At 40.6% G+C, this 16,779-nt stretch overlaps 1 protein-coding gene across 6 annotated transcripts in view; it reads left to right on the top strand.

Moving 5' to 3' along the window:
- Positions 1-16,779, top strand: part of PDE1C (phosphodiesterase 1C) — a 302,827-nt gene that overhangs the window by 13,415 nt on the left and 272,633 nt on the right. For all 6 annotated transcript variants that reach the window (XR_006384292.1, XM_044246327.1, XM_044246328.1 and 3 more), the window contains one exon: positions 6,664-6,690. Coding sequence is in view for 5 of the 6 variants with exons in the window: in XM_044246327.1 (XP_044102262.1) it covers positions 6,664-6,690 (27 nt within the window). In the remaining variant the exon portion in view is untranslated. The remainder of the gene's footprint in view (positions 1-6,663; positions 6,691-16,779) is intronic.

Here is a 16,779-nt window from a genome sequence, read left to right as displayed (position 1 = left end):
CGTAGCTTTGCAAACCTAGGTTTTAATGTATGCATCATGGAAATGAAATCACTGGTAGGAATAAGAAGACACATACAAGAAACTTCCATTCTTAGCAACATGTAGAGGAGGTCCTACAAATGATTTAAGGCATGTTCAGCAGAAGTTTACAGATACCCAGTTCTGTTCAGTCTACCCCCCATATGCCAATGAAAAACAAAACCAGAGGATCAGATGATCATTCAGATCCTTGTTCATTTCATGGATATTTGTGACATTTTCTCTTCGTCCACTTTCCCACAGGGAGTTGCATGTGACCTGAACTCCTGAGAACATTAGTGAACTCCACACAGTTAACTGAGTCTTGCTGTGCACTTTGTTTTTTCTGAGTCTGTCCCCCAGTCTCCACTCCCTTGAGGGAACTGAAAGCTGAGAACCAAGATTCCCAATGCTGTCTGTGCATTGGAGTGGTAGTGACCTTGGTAGGGTAGGATGGAGACAGGATCTGACGGGATCTGGACCAGAATGAGTCATCCTTGCCTGGAAGTGCGGGAGAACACCGAAGGCAGAGCTCGAGTTCCCACTGTGCATGTTCAGTTGTTGTAAATTCAGCTTCCCATACCAGAAAACCTTCTTGTGCCCAACTGGGTGGTATCTTGCTGTCAACTTGGAAACTCAGCACAAGTTTTATTTATTTATTTTTTTAAGCCAGCTTGTTTGAATATTAAGCCTATTTATAAACCTCATTATTGCAGCACCCATATGGCTCTTACTCAAAGATACTCACTTTGAAAAAGTAAAAGACTGCCAGCCAGCCTCTTCATAATTTAACATCAGTGCTTAATCAACTCTCACTTATCCAGGCTATCAGGAATGATTCCCAAATCATCTGTTTGACTTTGGAGTATGTGAAACTTAACATTTGTTTGATTGTGGGCATGCCCATTACATTGGGAATGCCTAACCATCAAAAAGCGAATAAAGCCCTTCAGAAACATCCTCTCTACCTCATTGTTTTTTGGTGCTGTTCCCTTGCAGTCTGTGCTCTGGCCCCAGGCAGGCCCAGGTTTACAGTGGACAGAATCACCCCTTTTACACTTGCTTAGTTTCATCCTTTCTCTCCCTGGCTGAAGCCAAAATGAAACTCAGAGTCTAGAAACCTCTGCTAGATGACACAGCTATGGAGATCTTTGGGGAACGTTTTTAAACATGGGTGGGTGGAGTCAGTGGTCTTTGCTCTTTGGTGATGCTCCTGGCTCAGTTTTCACTTCTTCAGATTTGGTCAGCTGGATGTAAATGGACTGAAGCCTTTGGGGGAGATTTTCCAGTTCCTCACTTCCCATTCTGTACACAGACACAGACATACACCAGTCATAGACCCACCCACAGACAGACACACAGGCACACACCGTTTGATAGTTCTTGGGCAATCCATGGTTCCATAGAAATATTCCAGGCTTAAACAGACCCTGATTTTCAGTGAAGACCAGGAATCTTCTAATTTGTCTAAGGGGTAAGTGGATATGGGTCAATCAGTGCTGGTTATAGTACATTATGTCTCTGCATTGACTTTCAACTTCTGGAGAGTGCGTAGGGATTCTTTTTAAGCAAGTTACTGGGCTTCAGTTTTTAGGGAATTATTGGTAAAAAGAATCTTTATCAAATGATAACTTTAGATATTTCTAAGGATTGTTTGGTGTCCAGTTCATAAATACCCAGTTTTACTTTTTTTCCTCCTACCTTCTCAGCAATGGCCCTACTTCAACATTGGAGGGAAGTGTGTAATTCTGCTAGGTTAACTGGGACTACAGACAGAGTAGGTGGCAAGGTGTATAACCTACAGGGCTTGGGGGGAAAGCTGGACAGAGTTTCAGCTACTCCCCTTCCTAGCAAGACTCAGAATAGCACCTGTTTCCTCTCTGGTTCAGGTGATCTTAAGGAGAATTGTAAGTATTTAATTTATTTTTACCTTTAGAAAGCAATCTACAACTTTTTTTCATTACTTCTTTAATGAATAAAGCCTTTTTATTTCCAAACAGAATTTGGAAACCTACTGAATTGAAATACCATTATTTTTGCAGTACTGTTATTAATACAGTAGCTGACCCTCAAACCCTTCCTTGGTACCCAGCACTGTACTAAAGGTTTTTCGTTGTTCTTAACACTAGATTCTCACATCACCTTGTGAAGATGTTGTTATTATTGCCCAGCTTTTACAGGTAAGGAGACTGGTGGTTGGGAACCTGATGTCAGTTGCTAAAGGTCACATTGCTTATTGGGCGGAGTAAGCTGGGAGATGGCTTTGAGCTCAGGCAAGGGATCTCAAGCATTGTGCTCTAACATCTCTCAGAAGAGTGAGGAGGGTGGAACCTATTCTGGGGAGTTTGCAAAGCAATACTCTAGACCTTCAGGGATGTGGTTTCTGTGGCCCAGCCTTGTGGAGATGACCCACCTTCTGCCTGATGTGAAGCCCCGCTGTCTCCATCTCCCACATGGCCGGCTTTCCCAGATCCCGGGGCATAACAGCTCCCGGTCATTCTTTACTTTTTACAGCAGCTCAGCTCAGCTATGTGAGTCTTGAGATTTGTGATCTGTTGTATCAGGTTCCAAAAAATTGTAAATGTGAAGTAAGTTTGAAAAACCAAAACAGAACATTTAAAAACATTCCTTTTGTCTTTCAGGTTGTGAATCAGGAATAAATTCTTTCGAAGTTCTTAAAAACAAAAGGCCAAAAATAAACTGGGTTCTTCTCCAGTTCATTTCCTGCATTTGGAAGGAAAGGACCCAGTTTGTTTTATTGTTGTTGGTTTTGTTTGTTTTTGTCCAGTGTCTAAGTTCCCCTTTGGCACCCTTTGACTTCTTTGCATACCTTTCTTGATTTTCTTTGAAGACTTCAGAGTTTGCTTTCTTTCTCAACCAGCTGAAGGTTCTGTATCCTTAGATAAGTTACTTAACCCCTCTGAGCCTCACTTCCATCAAGTGTAACGTCAGGTAGACCTCCCAGGGTCCATAGGTGTCACAGTGAATGAAATTGTATAGTAGGCATGGAACTGAGGAGATGCTCCTCAACTGTGAGGCCTCCAGCCTCCTCTCATTGTGTTTCTCCTGTGTGCAGAGAGCTATGGCTATGGTAGGTGTCCTCACTGCTACACAGAAGGAAAATGAGTAGGAAGAAAGCGTTTTTTGATCAGCTTCCTGACAAATCCACTTGTTCATTCCCTGCTAATGTATTGAGCAGCTGCCACTTGTCAATCACCATGAGAGGAAGGAGAGAAACACCATCATTGCCATCAGTGTGGTAGATCGTAACTACCTGGAGTGACAAATGCAGAGACGTGGGTGAGCTCTGGCCAATATGGGGCATATAAGGGCACTGTCCAGTCTGGGAGACTGTAGAAGGTTTTCAGGAGGAAGTGATGTCTTGGCTGAGAGCTGAAGGATAAGTAGGGCTCGTTCAGTCCTTGCTGATCCTGCCCAGTCCAAATGATCTGTGAGTTGGATATTGAGTATACTTTCCAAAGAAGTATATTTTCTCTTATACTTTAAGTGCTGCCATTCAACTCCAGTAGAAGATGACACTGTTTGGATTGGGTCTGTCTTGGTTCTGAAGTGTCCAAATGGGACAAGATGGGAAGAGAGCTCTTCAGGATGATGAAGCCAAAGATGGATTTAGGAAGGTGGGGGAGTGAGTACCAAGAAGGTGGATAGTACTGAAAATCAAATTTTTGGCCTTTCTTTGGGTTTACCAAATGCACAGCCAGTATTTGATAAGTGTGAGGGGCAGCTATAAATGATTTATTTATTTTGCTGGGAGACACGTTGCGTGCCACCCATGTGCCATTTGATATGTAAGCCCTTGGAGTAGATACACAGATCCATGTAACAGGACCCCTGGCCTGAAGAAGCTCAAAATAAGGGGTAAAGGGATCTAAAATTTTCAGAATGCCTACATGGCAGGCATGTACTTGGCAAATTCAAAACACTGTGTCCTCTGAGATCATCCTTTCTATTTTACAGATGTGGGTACTAAAGCTTAATTTAGCAGAGAGCATGCCTGAGGTCTCACAACTTGGGGGGGCAGGGGTGGGTAGTTGGGTTTTGAACCAAGTCTGTTACATCCCAAAGCCCTATTGTCTTTCCACATAATAGGAGATGAGACAAGGTAATGCAAGAGATAACCCCTTCTCCCAGGTATCCTCTTTTTTTTTTTAAAAGTGTACATTGTATTACTTTTCCTACCTTTGTGCTCAGCACTTTTTAGCCTTATGGCCTGCTATCTCCTTCTATATCTGTCTGGGCTGGGCTGGTTTGAGGCCACTAGACATACCCTCCTTTCCTGTTTGCCTCATACTTAATGTATTTCTCCTTCTGAAATCCCAGCCATCAACCAGGACTACCTCTTCCACAAAGCTTTCCGAGCCGCCCCCCTTGTGTTGGTTGTTATCATAACATAACACTTTTTAGGTACATATTTTAACTTCCATTTTTAGAATAACGATTCTTTCAGAGAGTGAATTTCAACAGTGCTATTATGAGGATTAGTGATCTATGAAGTGCTTGTTACTTGTAGGTGCTGAAAATGGAAGCTCTTCTTATTTTTATCCATCTTTGATTATCTCAGTGCTCCCAGCAGTGACTTTGTAAGGTTCTTGGCAAATGCTGGGAGAGTTCTGTGGAAGCCAACAACAAAGGTTGTCTTCTTCTGACCTTTGAAGGTACCCTCTGCTGATAGAATTAGTTGGGCTTCTGGTTTGAAGCCGGGGCATCCATCTGGCCTGACTGCCCCCTTGTCTTTGGTCTTTGCACACTCTCAATGGTTTATTTTTTGATCTTGCCTTAAGAGACTCCTTAGCCCAGTTTAGTAGATAGTAGTCTTAACAAGGGCTAAGGGCACAGGCAGCACCCATAACACACTGTGGTCTATGCCTGTAGATAAATCCTCTGCCCTTGGCTACTGCCTAACGAGTGATTTGTTCCTGCTGACAGGGTCGAGGCACAGTCTTTAGAGGGGGCACAAGACACTCTCTTAGGCACTCGGTTACTGTGGGGAACCACACAAGAATCTGCCTTGTGGAGCTGACATTCATGAGGGTTATCTCATTTATTTCTTACCATAATGTCTTGAGAGAGGTTCTTTGATTATTTCCACTTTATAGATGAAGAAACTGAGGTTTGGAGGGGTTAAATAACTGGTCTCATACCATAGAGCTCAGTGCCAGAGCCAAGACTTGAAAGCAGGGAGTTTATTCTAAAGCCCAAGCTTTAACATAAATATCTTCATATATTTGCACAGTCTTATATGTATATATCTACATATGTGACTGCATACATGTGTAAAATAATAGTAAAAATAGTAAATATAAAAGCAGTGATCCATTAATCTACTGCCCTGGGGTCATGGTTATCATTTTGGTGTTTCCTTTCAGATGTATATTTGGTGCATTAGGCAAGATCACCCTGTACATTTTATGTTGCATGCTATTTCCTTCACTTAACACTCAGCACCATTGTGCATATGTTCATTTGAACAGAGGTGTAACAGATCATAGTGATTCTGAATTTGAAAATCTGTGCCCTTTTTAAAAAACGTGTGACCTATAGCTCTATGAACAAACTAGTGGATTGGCTTCCTGGGTGCAGTGACTGTAATGGGAATGCAGGTGTGGAACTAAGGACAACTGGGATGAACTGCACTTTCTGTGGATGCTGCCAGAAGGATGCATTTTCCTCTCCCAGCACTTTCTTTCCTTGAATCCCCTCCAGTAGAGAGCCTGTTCAAACTCCTTTGAGAGACTTCCAAGCCTGCAAAAAATGACACAAATCTGAAAACCATTGAGATATTGGGATAATAAACTTGGTGGCCACTTCCCCTTGAATGCCACTATGACCTGGGTGAAATAGCCAGGGCCAATGTTATCTATATTTGAAAGATTAAGAAGCCCTACGCCCAGAGATTTGTCCAAGGCTGAATAGCAGAAGTAGACTAGAATTCCAGCCACTTCTGCTCTTAGGGAAGTTTCTTCTAGGAACTAACCCACAGCTGCAGAGCCATTAGCAAGTTCCTACTGCTGCTCTTACCACTCCTTCTTCTAGACTTTCTCATTGTCCCTTTTCTCCCTTCTTTCTTCTCTGAAGAGCTTGTGTCTGCTCTTAAGGCTTAGCTACATGATTACTCATTTTCATTGTAAAAGGCACATCCTTAAAAGGACTTCAGTGCTATATGGTGGAGGTAATAGTAATAATAGTGACAATACAAATAGCTAATGGTTATTGGCCATTTTATAAGTGCCAGACAAAAGAAATGTTGTATAGGATCCTGCCCAGTTACTTCTCACTAAACCCATGAACCTACTAAATGGAGGGGCTGAGATTTGAAACCTTTAAAACCTGACTTCAGCCCAGATTCTATAGTGCTCTCAAAGGGGAAGAATGAATATAGGAAAGCAGAGCCACTGAGCTCTTGGGATGCTATTTTTAAGTGTTAAGGCTGGTCATAGGCATCTGACCACAGTATCACACAATAATCCAAAACTTTTAGCTGGGCTTTGAAACCCATAAGCCTCACAGGAAGAACCTCCCACAGAGTTTTCCCCTTCGTGCCTGTCCCTGCTGAAGTTATCTTTTCTAATTCACTGCCTGCCACAACTTCTTTTCTGATGTGTGTTTATGCTTCTTTTCCTACAGGAGGAAATACAAGAAAACATCCCAGAGGTAAGAGTGTCTTTCTGAGAAAGGAGAGCTTGTTGGTTGAGTCATTTGTGGCACAACTCTTCAGAAGCCTGGCTCATGGTGGACGCTCAGTGTAATGGACAGTCTCTTGGCTCCTCAGCGAGGTGCCTGCTTCATCTTTGGATCACTTCTGCTGCTATAGTAAACCCTGGTTGTAACATTTAGTGTGGCACCCTGAGTGTCTATCTTCCCGTGAGAGTGGATCTGGTGGATGAAAAGGCCTGTTAACTATAGATCTGCCTATAGGAAGTGGTTTTACTGAAATCTTGACCAGAGAGGGCCTGGGCTGGGAGGTGCAGAAGCTTTATGGATGGGAGCACCAAAGTATCTTTAAGCATTTGAATTCTCCTTTGCCTGCAATTCCTATTTGCCTCATTCTCTGATAAAAGGCTGTTGAGCTCAAAGCATAGGTACAAATTCCTTTAAGGGCACTAATGGTCTTTTTTTTTTTTTTTAAACCATAGAAAAGGTAATTTAAAGTAGAATATCATCTTTTATCATCCTCCATTACTTCATGCTATTGAGAAGAGTTGGGAAAGCACATTCCAAAGAAATAGAGTTGCTCAGATCTTTTGTTTGCCAAGCGTTAGAAGCCCAGAGTTCAGACTAAAAGGCTAGTGTCTGCTTTTCATTGATTGTATTTGATTTTGGTATTATGACATTAAATAGATTATATTCAGATAAAAAAAAATCCCACCAATGAAATTAAAATCTGCCAGTCGGTTTCAGCAATGGTAGTTTCAGTCGGATGACCATTTTAATCTTACCTTTTCTCTTGAGCATCATCTCAAGGCAGAGAGTCCTGTTCTGTGGTTTCCAAATAAAGTCAATAATCCACAGTAGTGTTGTTACCATTTGATTTGCAGTGTAGAGGTGCACGCATCGTTGAGAGAAGATGAATACAACCTTAGCGTTTCCTAGCAGTTGCTATACTTTTCTAAATATAGTGAGCTTACACAGATGGCTAAATAATTCTGTCTTGTTCAGGTTCATTGGGTTCAGGGTAGTAATTGCATGTGAACCACTGAACAGGATGTAAATTAATCACTCAGATTAGAGGGCGTAATAGTCATCAGTAGTAAAAGGTAATTTATCATTTTTACATGTAGTTAACCTGGGGTATGAAATATTTCAAAGTTGCTTCAATTTTATTTGAAAAGAGATAAATAGACAGGTTAGAGGAGTTTAACAAGAGAGCCGCTCAAACCTGTCAAGTTTCAAATTACTATGTCGATTATTTTTGAAAGCATATTTTTGCATATCTTACATGAATGCTGTCGCATTTTTTATTATGTCAATATAATAAAAAAAAAGACTGTCTTGTTCCAGCTTCACTGAAGTCATGCAAAGCGCAAATTAATAGAGGGTTGGTTTGGGCTCTTCTATTTTAAATCACATACATATTTCCTATGAAACTGATACATGTCTGCTAATCTCTCATTGATTACAAACCATCTCTAAACTTCTGGCTTGAAACAGCCGTTTTATTCTGCTTACAGTGATATGGGTCGGGAATTTAGGAAGGACTTGGCTGAGTGGTTTGAACCTGGTGCAGCTGGAGTGGGCTGCAGCTACTGGAGACAGAGGGTCCACTTCCAAGATTGCTTCTTCATGCATGTGTGCAGAGACTTGGTGCTCTTTGTTTCTTTCTTTCTTTGCACGTGGCTTTCATCCTCCAGCCTGGAGCTTGGGCTTCTCAGTACATGGTGGTCTCAGGGTGGCTGCACTTTTTGCTGCCTTCCTAGGCCCTATGTGTTCCGACAGACAGGAAGTGGAAGATGCTGGTCTCTTCATTACAACTTGGGCACAGAAACTGGGGCAGTGTCACTTCTGCTGTATTTTATTGGTGAAGGTATTACAGAACCCACTCAGATTCAAGAGAAGGGGACATAGATTATAGCTCTTGATGGAAGGGTGGTTAAAGAAGTTGAGACCATCTTCATTTACCAAACCTGTAGCCTTTATCAGAATGATCTTGCTTGAGAACTTTTCTGGGGATCTGTAAATTTGGATGAAGTGGATACCTCGTTTGATAAATGGTAGACACTTTTAAAGATGTCCTGATATCTCTGTCAGATGCTGGTCTGTTTGAATATACCCTTGTCTATTTGGTGATTCATTTGGACTGAGGGGAGCTGTGGAGTCAGACGCACTACCATTGTGCCACGAGGTCACCTGAGGGGAGCTGTGATTCCTTTCTCATGTTGGGGCAAACATGCTGGTATAAACTCAATAGGCTACTTGAATGCTAAGTGTCGTTATTTGACTTCAGTTAATAATTAGATAAAGCCGGTGGCTTCACGTAGGGAAACTAAAAGTTATATTAAAAAGCTTTAGATCTCATAGGTTTGCTTTGGACATTAGGAGAAAGAGAGTCCAGGATACAAAAATAATCTACCTTTGTTTAAACTTCTTGTGCTGGGCTTCATTTCATTTCGCTTATGTATTTATTCACCTTTCAAAGCCGTGTTAAAGAAAAAACAAATCCTCTGGCTTTCAAAGTCATCATCATCCTACTAAACAGCTCAATTGAGGTAGGTATCGTTCTTTAAATATTTTATCAAGTACTAGGCAGATTTCAGTAGCCCAAGAGTATGTTATGATAGTGATTCTTCTGAATATCACTGTTACTATTAAAGGAAATGTACTAATTTTTTCCAAGGCCAGAATTTCAACCAAAAGAATGATGTTATAAAAACCCTTTACTGGGTTAGCGAGGGCACCAGTAAGTAGAAGATAAGATTCTCCCTGCACAGAAGCCTTTACTGGATTAGGCTTTACATCAACGCAATTAAGGGGAGCCATCCTTTTGCCTTGTGATTGAGTCTTGTCCATGAGGGCCAGTCATTCCAAGAGATTTGTTGAAGTGGTGACATGGTAATTTGAAGCTAGAGAGGATTACCCAGGAGAACTGCTTCCCCCTAAAATTCTCATCAGGTTGTTTTTAAATAGCAGCAATTTCAAGTTATCAGGTCTGGCTCTGAGAAGTTTGTATCTTTGAGAAAGAATGCCAGATCATGTACAAAATAATCACAAATACCTAGAAATAATCTAATACTTCTGGGCTGCCACTAAAGAAAGGATTTGCTATCAGAGATGGTGTTGTAAGCTGAATCTATGTTAGAAGTGTTTGCAGCACACCCACACACATACACACACTCACACCTCTATTTTTGTGTGCCTGGAAATGCTGTGGTTGGTCAGCATAATCAGAGGCAGAGGTACAAATAATGACTTATCTACAAACCTCAAGGACCTCTGCAGACTCATGTGCAGTTTTCATGTCTGGACTATGGAAATACTTAGGTCAGAATGGTTAGGAGTAGGAGTTTTAAGCCATATCAGATAGTGAAAACTTCATAAGAGAGAGGTACGTGGTTTTGTAGTTAAGACATATGTGAAAAGCAAAATAGAATGTGGTACACACTATAATAGATCTGAGTATTGAAGGTCATTGGGAACAACGGGGTCATTTGGGAAGGTATTTACATTATTTTATACTCTTCTCTCACTAGACCACAAAGAGGGCTATACTGTTGCTTCTTATTCATGGTGCTTGGAAGTATGGACATATTAAAGTCTAATAGGATAGCTGAGAATTGTTTCTCTCTGTTTTCTCCATGTTTTCATTTATGTTGAAGCTGTATGTTTTGCTGGTTCTTTAGGCTTTCTCACAAAGGGGCAAATGTCTCAAAAACATTCTGGACATTAGGAGGAATACAGCCCAGGATAAAAACTTGTGGAGATAATTGGTTAAGTGGATATCGCACATGCAGATAACAGAGTGGCCTCTCTCTGTTGCCAGGCAAAATAAGGAGTTATTTTTTCCTCCAAGTGTCTAATGCCTGCTTTCACTTGGATTTTTATGTGACTTAGTAATCATATTTGATAAGGCCAATAATTGATTAAATCCAGCGAATGATTCCCTTAGTCAGGTCTGCCTGTGCTGTCACGAATCAGCATGCTTAATGAGTCATCAGCAGAACCACCACCTTTGCTGTTAAGAATAGATTGTCGTGTGTATAGTGGGGGTGGGGTGGGGTGGCAGAGGGGGTGGGAAGTGGATCTTACCCTCTGGGAAGGCTGCCTTCAAAGCTATTGTATCCTTGTATGAGCAAGTGCATCTTCTGCTGAGCTGTGCCCCTTTCTCATTCTGGGACATAGTAAGACTCATTGATGAATTCTGAAGCTCTTTCAGCATCGCAGACATAAAATCAGGGGACTGTTGTCTCTTATCCAGTGAAAAATGACAGTCAGTTGAAGGGGACATAGGATAAAACAAGGCGCATAGTTTAGCATACTTATGAGTGACCAATTTTGCATACTACTACTTACTTAGTAGTGTTGATATTTAGAGCCTGAGTATTAGTAGTAAAATCAGACAAGGGAAACTTCTAAGTGGTAAAGTCCTTTGAAAAATATTTTCCTGTATTTGTGATGAACTATGAAATTCTCAGAGTAGTAAGGATATGTGCATCAGCTGTGAGAATATGTCCAATTTACATTCCAAGATTGCCAGCTGAGTCGAATTGACTTTCCAGTGAAGCTACACCAGACAGAGCAGCAACGTCATTTGGTTAGAGCACAGATCACAGATGGACACTGAGACTTAACCACAAAGGAGAACACCCAATGCAGTTAACATGGAAAATGGCCTACAGGTACTGAAATTTCAGGTGAAACACAACCTGGGGAGAAAGGGGGGGTGATGGAAGGTCTATATAGATAGTTTGGTCAGAGGTCAGGGTCACCCTCCTACTATAACAGCAGGGGCCTGGGGAGCACAGGTGCAGGGATCTCAACCCAGAGAGGTGGTGTAGGTGTAGCAGGAGTTAGGAACTAGATGTAGGGAGAGAGGGCGCTGAGGTACAGTAAGTAGCTCAGACACTGAGTCTGAGTAGTGTAGCTAGATATTAGTAGCAGTAATGACTTAGTCGTTGAGCTGCTGTTTTCTGAGCCAAGAGGATCATCTAGGCACAATTCAGTCTTCATTTTTCTTCCATCTTCGTGTCTGATAATTACTAGCATTCTCCCACTTGCCCAGGATTAATACTTTTGAGTCACTTCATATGAGCTTCTGTTGTGGTGTTTCTCCAACTTTAACTTTTGGTTCTTCTCCTTCCCCCTGTCTCTGACAGGTTGTTATGGGCTTTTCCTTCTCACTATTTTCATTCTCATGATCTTGCTCCTGTCTCATTACTCATCTCTTAAAGAGTATTGAATAACTTTTCCTAACCACTCTCTTTACTCTGGTTTCTTCATTTCATTACGCATACCCATGTCTGATTAATCTTTCCACAGTGTCTCTGATGTGCTGTTTAAACAGCAACAGCACACCTCCATTAGCTTTCTTTTGACTAATAAAAGCTGTCTTCTTGTTTAGGATTTTAAGGGTCTCTACAACTGCATCTACCTCACTTTCCTGCGTTGTCTCTGTTACTCCCTTCTGTTCCTTCTAAGTTCCAGTCAAGCTGAACTCCTCACTGACTGCCATCTTTGCCTTGCGTTTTCTGTCATCCTTCCTTCATTCATAACTTTCTGCTATTTTAAACGTTCTCATTTTTACCTGTTGAAAGCCCGTGTTTTCTTGGAGATCCAATTCGAAAGTCATTTCTTTCCATGGAGCTTCTTAGATCTTTCCACCTAAAACAGATCTTGCTCTTCCAGTTATTGCTGGTCTAATTCTGTATGCAAGAAATATCTGGGTGCGGGTCATTCTTCTTGGCACTAGTGTGATTTTTTTTGAGAAGGGAATATGCTCCCCAAAGGCATGGTGCATTGGACATGATTGGTATTTGTTAAGTGTGGGTTGGCTTTATGAGTGAATCAGATTGGTATCCTCTGTATATTTTTACCTTGGGTCAGAACCAAAGTCAGAATTACCAAGTGGAATTATGGGTAAATAACCTCAGATTGTTGAATGACTCACAGTTACAAGTGGCTTTGCAGATCACCATATATTCCCACATCAGACTCTCATTTAGTTCTCACACTGGCCAGAGTGGAGTCCTTTGAGGTCAGCAAGCTAGATGGCATGCATGGTCAAGAACCAGAAAGTGTTTAATTGCTTGGATCATCGACTCTGCTTTTCTCTTCTATATGATTTCTGTCAGTGTGGAACTTCACATTTGGGTGGAAACTGTTTTTGCTCTATTACCAATGCTTTAATCTCTATCTTTCCTCCATTTAAACCATTAATTCTAGAGATGTTTAGTGCCATGACAAATGTATTTGTTTACAGTGCATTATTCTAAATATTTGATAACTGTGGTGTGCACCATTTGGATATTCTGTGGTATTTTGCCAAAATGGTTTTGAGAATCATTTTCTTAGGTTGTCTAATAAGATTTAAGTATGACTTTAAGACTTCAGTAGCACTCATGCTGGACATATTGCCTCAGAAGTTAAACCTGGACTTTTAAATTGCCTGGTTAGGCAAGTCTCTAATCCCTCCTAATCCCGGTGGCCTTCAATTCTAAAGAAGCAGAATTGACTTGATTGATTCAGTCATTGGTGAAGGTTTCCACATTGGGACCAAGTCCAATACCCAACAGCAGCAGCCTAAGAGGCAGATTTTGGAGTCTCTGGAGACACTGGATCCAATAGTGTAGATCAGAGCTACTTAAGCTTGACCTTATCGATACTTCCATTGTGAGGATATCCTGTGCATCAGAGAATGTTTACTAATATCTCTGGCCTCTGCTCAATAAAGACCAGTAACAATCCCGCATCCCCCACTTTTGATGAGCAAAAAAGTCTCCTGGAAGGCAAAATCACCTCTGACTGAGAACCACTGGTATAGATGAAAAATTAAGAATCAGATTTTGATTTTGCTGCTAGTTTAGCTTTGCCAAATTACTCTACTCCTCTGTGGTCTCAGTGTCCTCATCTGTGAAGAGATTGAGGTTGAATATGAGGATCTTTCTGGTTCCTTTTGGCTCAAAAATGACTATTCTGTGGTTCTAAATACTGAGGTCCATCAAGAAGAAAGCCTAGACCATGAAACAACATTTGCCATGATGGCAAGAACTCTAGGACTTAAAATGAATCATGGGAGAGGAGCAGCATTGCAGGTGAGCGTGGAGGTCACTGAGCAGGTAATATAGACAGGCCCCACAGTGATGGTTTTCTGGCCACCAACCAGATCACCCTTGGTTTAGATATTTCTGATTTCACCTAAAGAATGTGAACTAATTATGAGAAAGACATTAAAAGATCAATTGCCAAAACACGGTCTTTTCCAAAAACATAGATATGTCTAAAGGGTACTCTATTGGTTAAATTTATTGTGTATCTACTCTGTACCAGGTTCTTCACATGCATTATCTTATTTAATCTTAACAGTTATCCTGTTTTATGGATGAGTTTCCCTGAACTCAGGGAAAATAGGTAACCTGACTGAGGTCACAAAGCAGAGAAGTGATTGGGCTAGGGTTTATTTTTTTTATTTTTTTATTTTTTAAAGATTTTATTTATTTATTTGACAGAGAGAGATCACAAGTAGGCAGAGAGAGAGAGGAGAAAGCAGGCTCCCTGCTGAGCAGAGAGCCCGATGTGGGACCCGATCCCAGGACCCTGAGATCATGACCTGAGCCGAAGGCAGCGGCTTAACCCACTGAGCCACCCAGGCGCCCTGGGCTAGGGTTTAAAGGCAGAACTTTGAGATCTATTCAAGTAGTTTCACAGTTTTTTACAGCTCTGGAACTCGCTCACTGCCACCCCTATCCTCCCAAAGAAATCATCTTGAAGATGAATAAAATCAAAGGGTCAGAAAGAAATGTACTTTTGGAGTTCATTTCCCTACTTCGCCTATTGTTCTTTTTATCATTAGGACATTTTACGTTTGAAAGTTTTCATATTTGCATTCAGCTCTCAGGGAAGTTGAAGCTCTCACAAAAGTTTAATGAAATTTTTAAGAAGCTTTCAGGAAAATTTAATGAACTCTTAAATACAAAAAACAAAAAAAATGACCCAACAAGCTATATTTAAATAGTGTGATTGAAGGCAGGGAAATTCACCTCTACCACCAGGTTCTTTTTTCAAAATCATTTATTTTAGTACAACAACTTAAAGTACTTTGAAGCAATATAATCAGTCATACATGAGTCTGTAACTTTTTACGCACAAAAAGTAAACAACAAAAAGAAAATCAGAGAAAAGAAAACTTTTTCTGTATTTTTCTATCCTCTGATTTAATAAAATAATGCCTTTTCAAAGTTCATGAGGTCACTGACTGAATTTTTCCCTTTGTCTCTCCATGAGTGGACTTATGCTCAGTTCCGGGTTGTTTATTCCCATAACTTTGGGATGTCCTGCAGAGGGGACCTGAAGGAAATATTTTAAGCAAGCTGGAGAGAGTAGATTAAGCTGAGAAGATTTTTGGGAAGAGGCCTATCTGTAGTCTTCGTTTATCCATGAAATCCAAGTCTTGGCATGAAACTTTTGTCATGTTTGGGTAGGTGCCCCTACTTACCTGAACCTGTTTCTTCTTTATCAGTAATAGTTGGAAATAATAACACTTACTTCCTAGAATATTGGGAGTTCAGAATGAAATGGGATATATGAAACCTTTGGAAATCCTTGGCACATGGCACAATATGGCACATGAATAGTGCTCAGTCACTTGAGAGCTTGGGAGCTCCCTCACAGAGAAATCACAATTCCATGGCCACTGTGCAAAGAGTTTGCCCATTGACTGCACGCTTCTCTAAGGAAGCAGGAAGTAGGAGGAATATAGGCCCTGCTTTTTAGGCAGAGACTGTGTCTTATTTACTGATAGATGGGATCAGCATTAATAGTGATTGTTGAGTGTCTTTTAGGGCACATGTTACAGAATAGAAAGAAGGTTGGGGTAGGTAGGGCAGCAGAGCAAGCCACACAAAGTCAATAACCATTGAAACATGGCCCTTAATTTGGAAAAAAGTTTGAAATGGCCCAGTCTGGTGTGGTGTCATGGACAATAGTTCCACAGGAAGGATAGTTCATCTTCATATTTCACTTTTCAGTTTTGAGGGAAAATGTGTGTTCTTTAAACCAGGACAGAATGAATAACACTGTATTTTTTTAAATTTATTTTTAATTTATTTTCAGCATAACAGTATTCATTATTTTTGCATCACACCCTGTGCTCCATGCAATCCGTGCCCTCTATAATACCCACCACCTGGTAATCCGACCTCCCACCCCCCGCCCCTTCAAAACCCTCAGATTGTTTTTCAGAGTCCATAGTCTCTCATGTATTTTACTGGTTGATAACATGTATTCTAGAATCAGCATGCCTGGCTTCTCACCCCAGCTTTACTGTTTCCTATGTATGACCTTAATTGCTTAATTTCTCTAAGCTAGTGGTTCTTAAGTGGTAGTGATTTCCCTCTCAGAGGCTATTTGGCAGTGTCTGGAGGTATTATTGGTTGTCACATCTGAGAGTGGGGTATTCTACTGGCATCTAGCAGACAGAGGGCAAGGATGCTGTTAAATATCCTACAGTGCACAGAACATCTCCACCATAACAAAGGATTATCTGGTCCAAGATGGGAGTGGTATGTGTCAAGGTTGAGAAACCTTGCTCTAACTCTTACTTTCTTCATCTGTACAAAGGAAATAATAATAGTACTTACCTATAAGGCTGTTGTCAGGGTTAAATGAAATAAAGATTGAAAGAATTAAGTGCACTTTCTGGCTTTTTGTAAAGGTAAAGAGTATTTTAGCTATTATTATTAATGTTACTATTAACATTGTTAATAGTTGGGTCATTGTTTATGTAGCACATTTATGAATTCTGTTTCATAGTTTAAGTAGTTGACATATAGGATTTTATAGTGTATTAGATGCATTTAAGTTTTATAATGAAAAAGAGATAAAGTCCTTCAAATCATGCATTGGAAGAGATTTTGAAATTGTTTTGAAGAGATAATATTGTTTGGTTTATGTAAGTACAATAGACTGAAATAAATCAGAAATCATAAATTCTGTATGCTATTATATTCTGTTAGCCCTCAAAAAGCATAAAATCACAGATTTTAAAAGAAATACTTTGATATTGTTGCATATTGTTACATGGGAGGCAATAAA

This window comes from Neovison vison, chromosome 4, assembly GCF_020171115.1.
Source record: "Neovison vison isolate M4711 chromosome 4, ASM_NN_V1, whole genome shotgun sequence".
NCBI classification, from domain to species: domain Eukaryota; kingdom Metazoa; phylum Chordata; class Mammalia; order Carnivora; family Mustelidae; genus Neogale; species Neogale vison.
The sequence above is the reverse complement of the archived record's forward strand: the minus strand, read 5'-3'. Positions and strand labels throughout refer to the sequence as shown.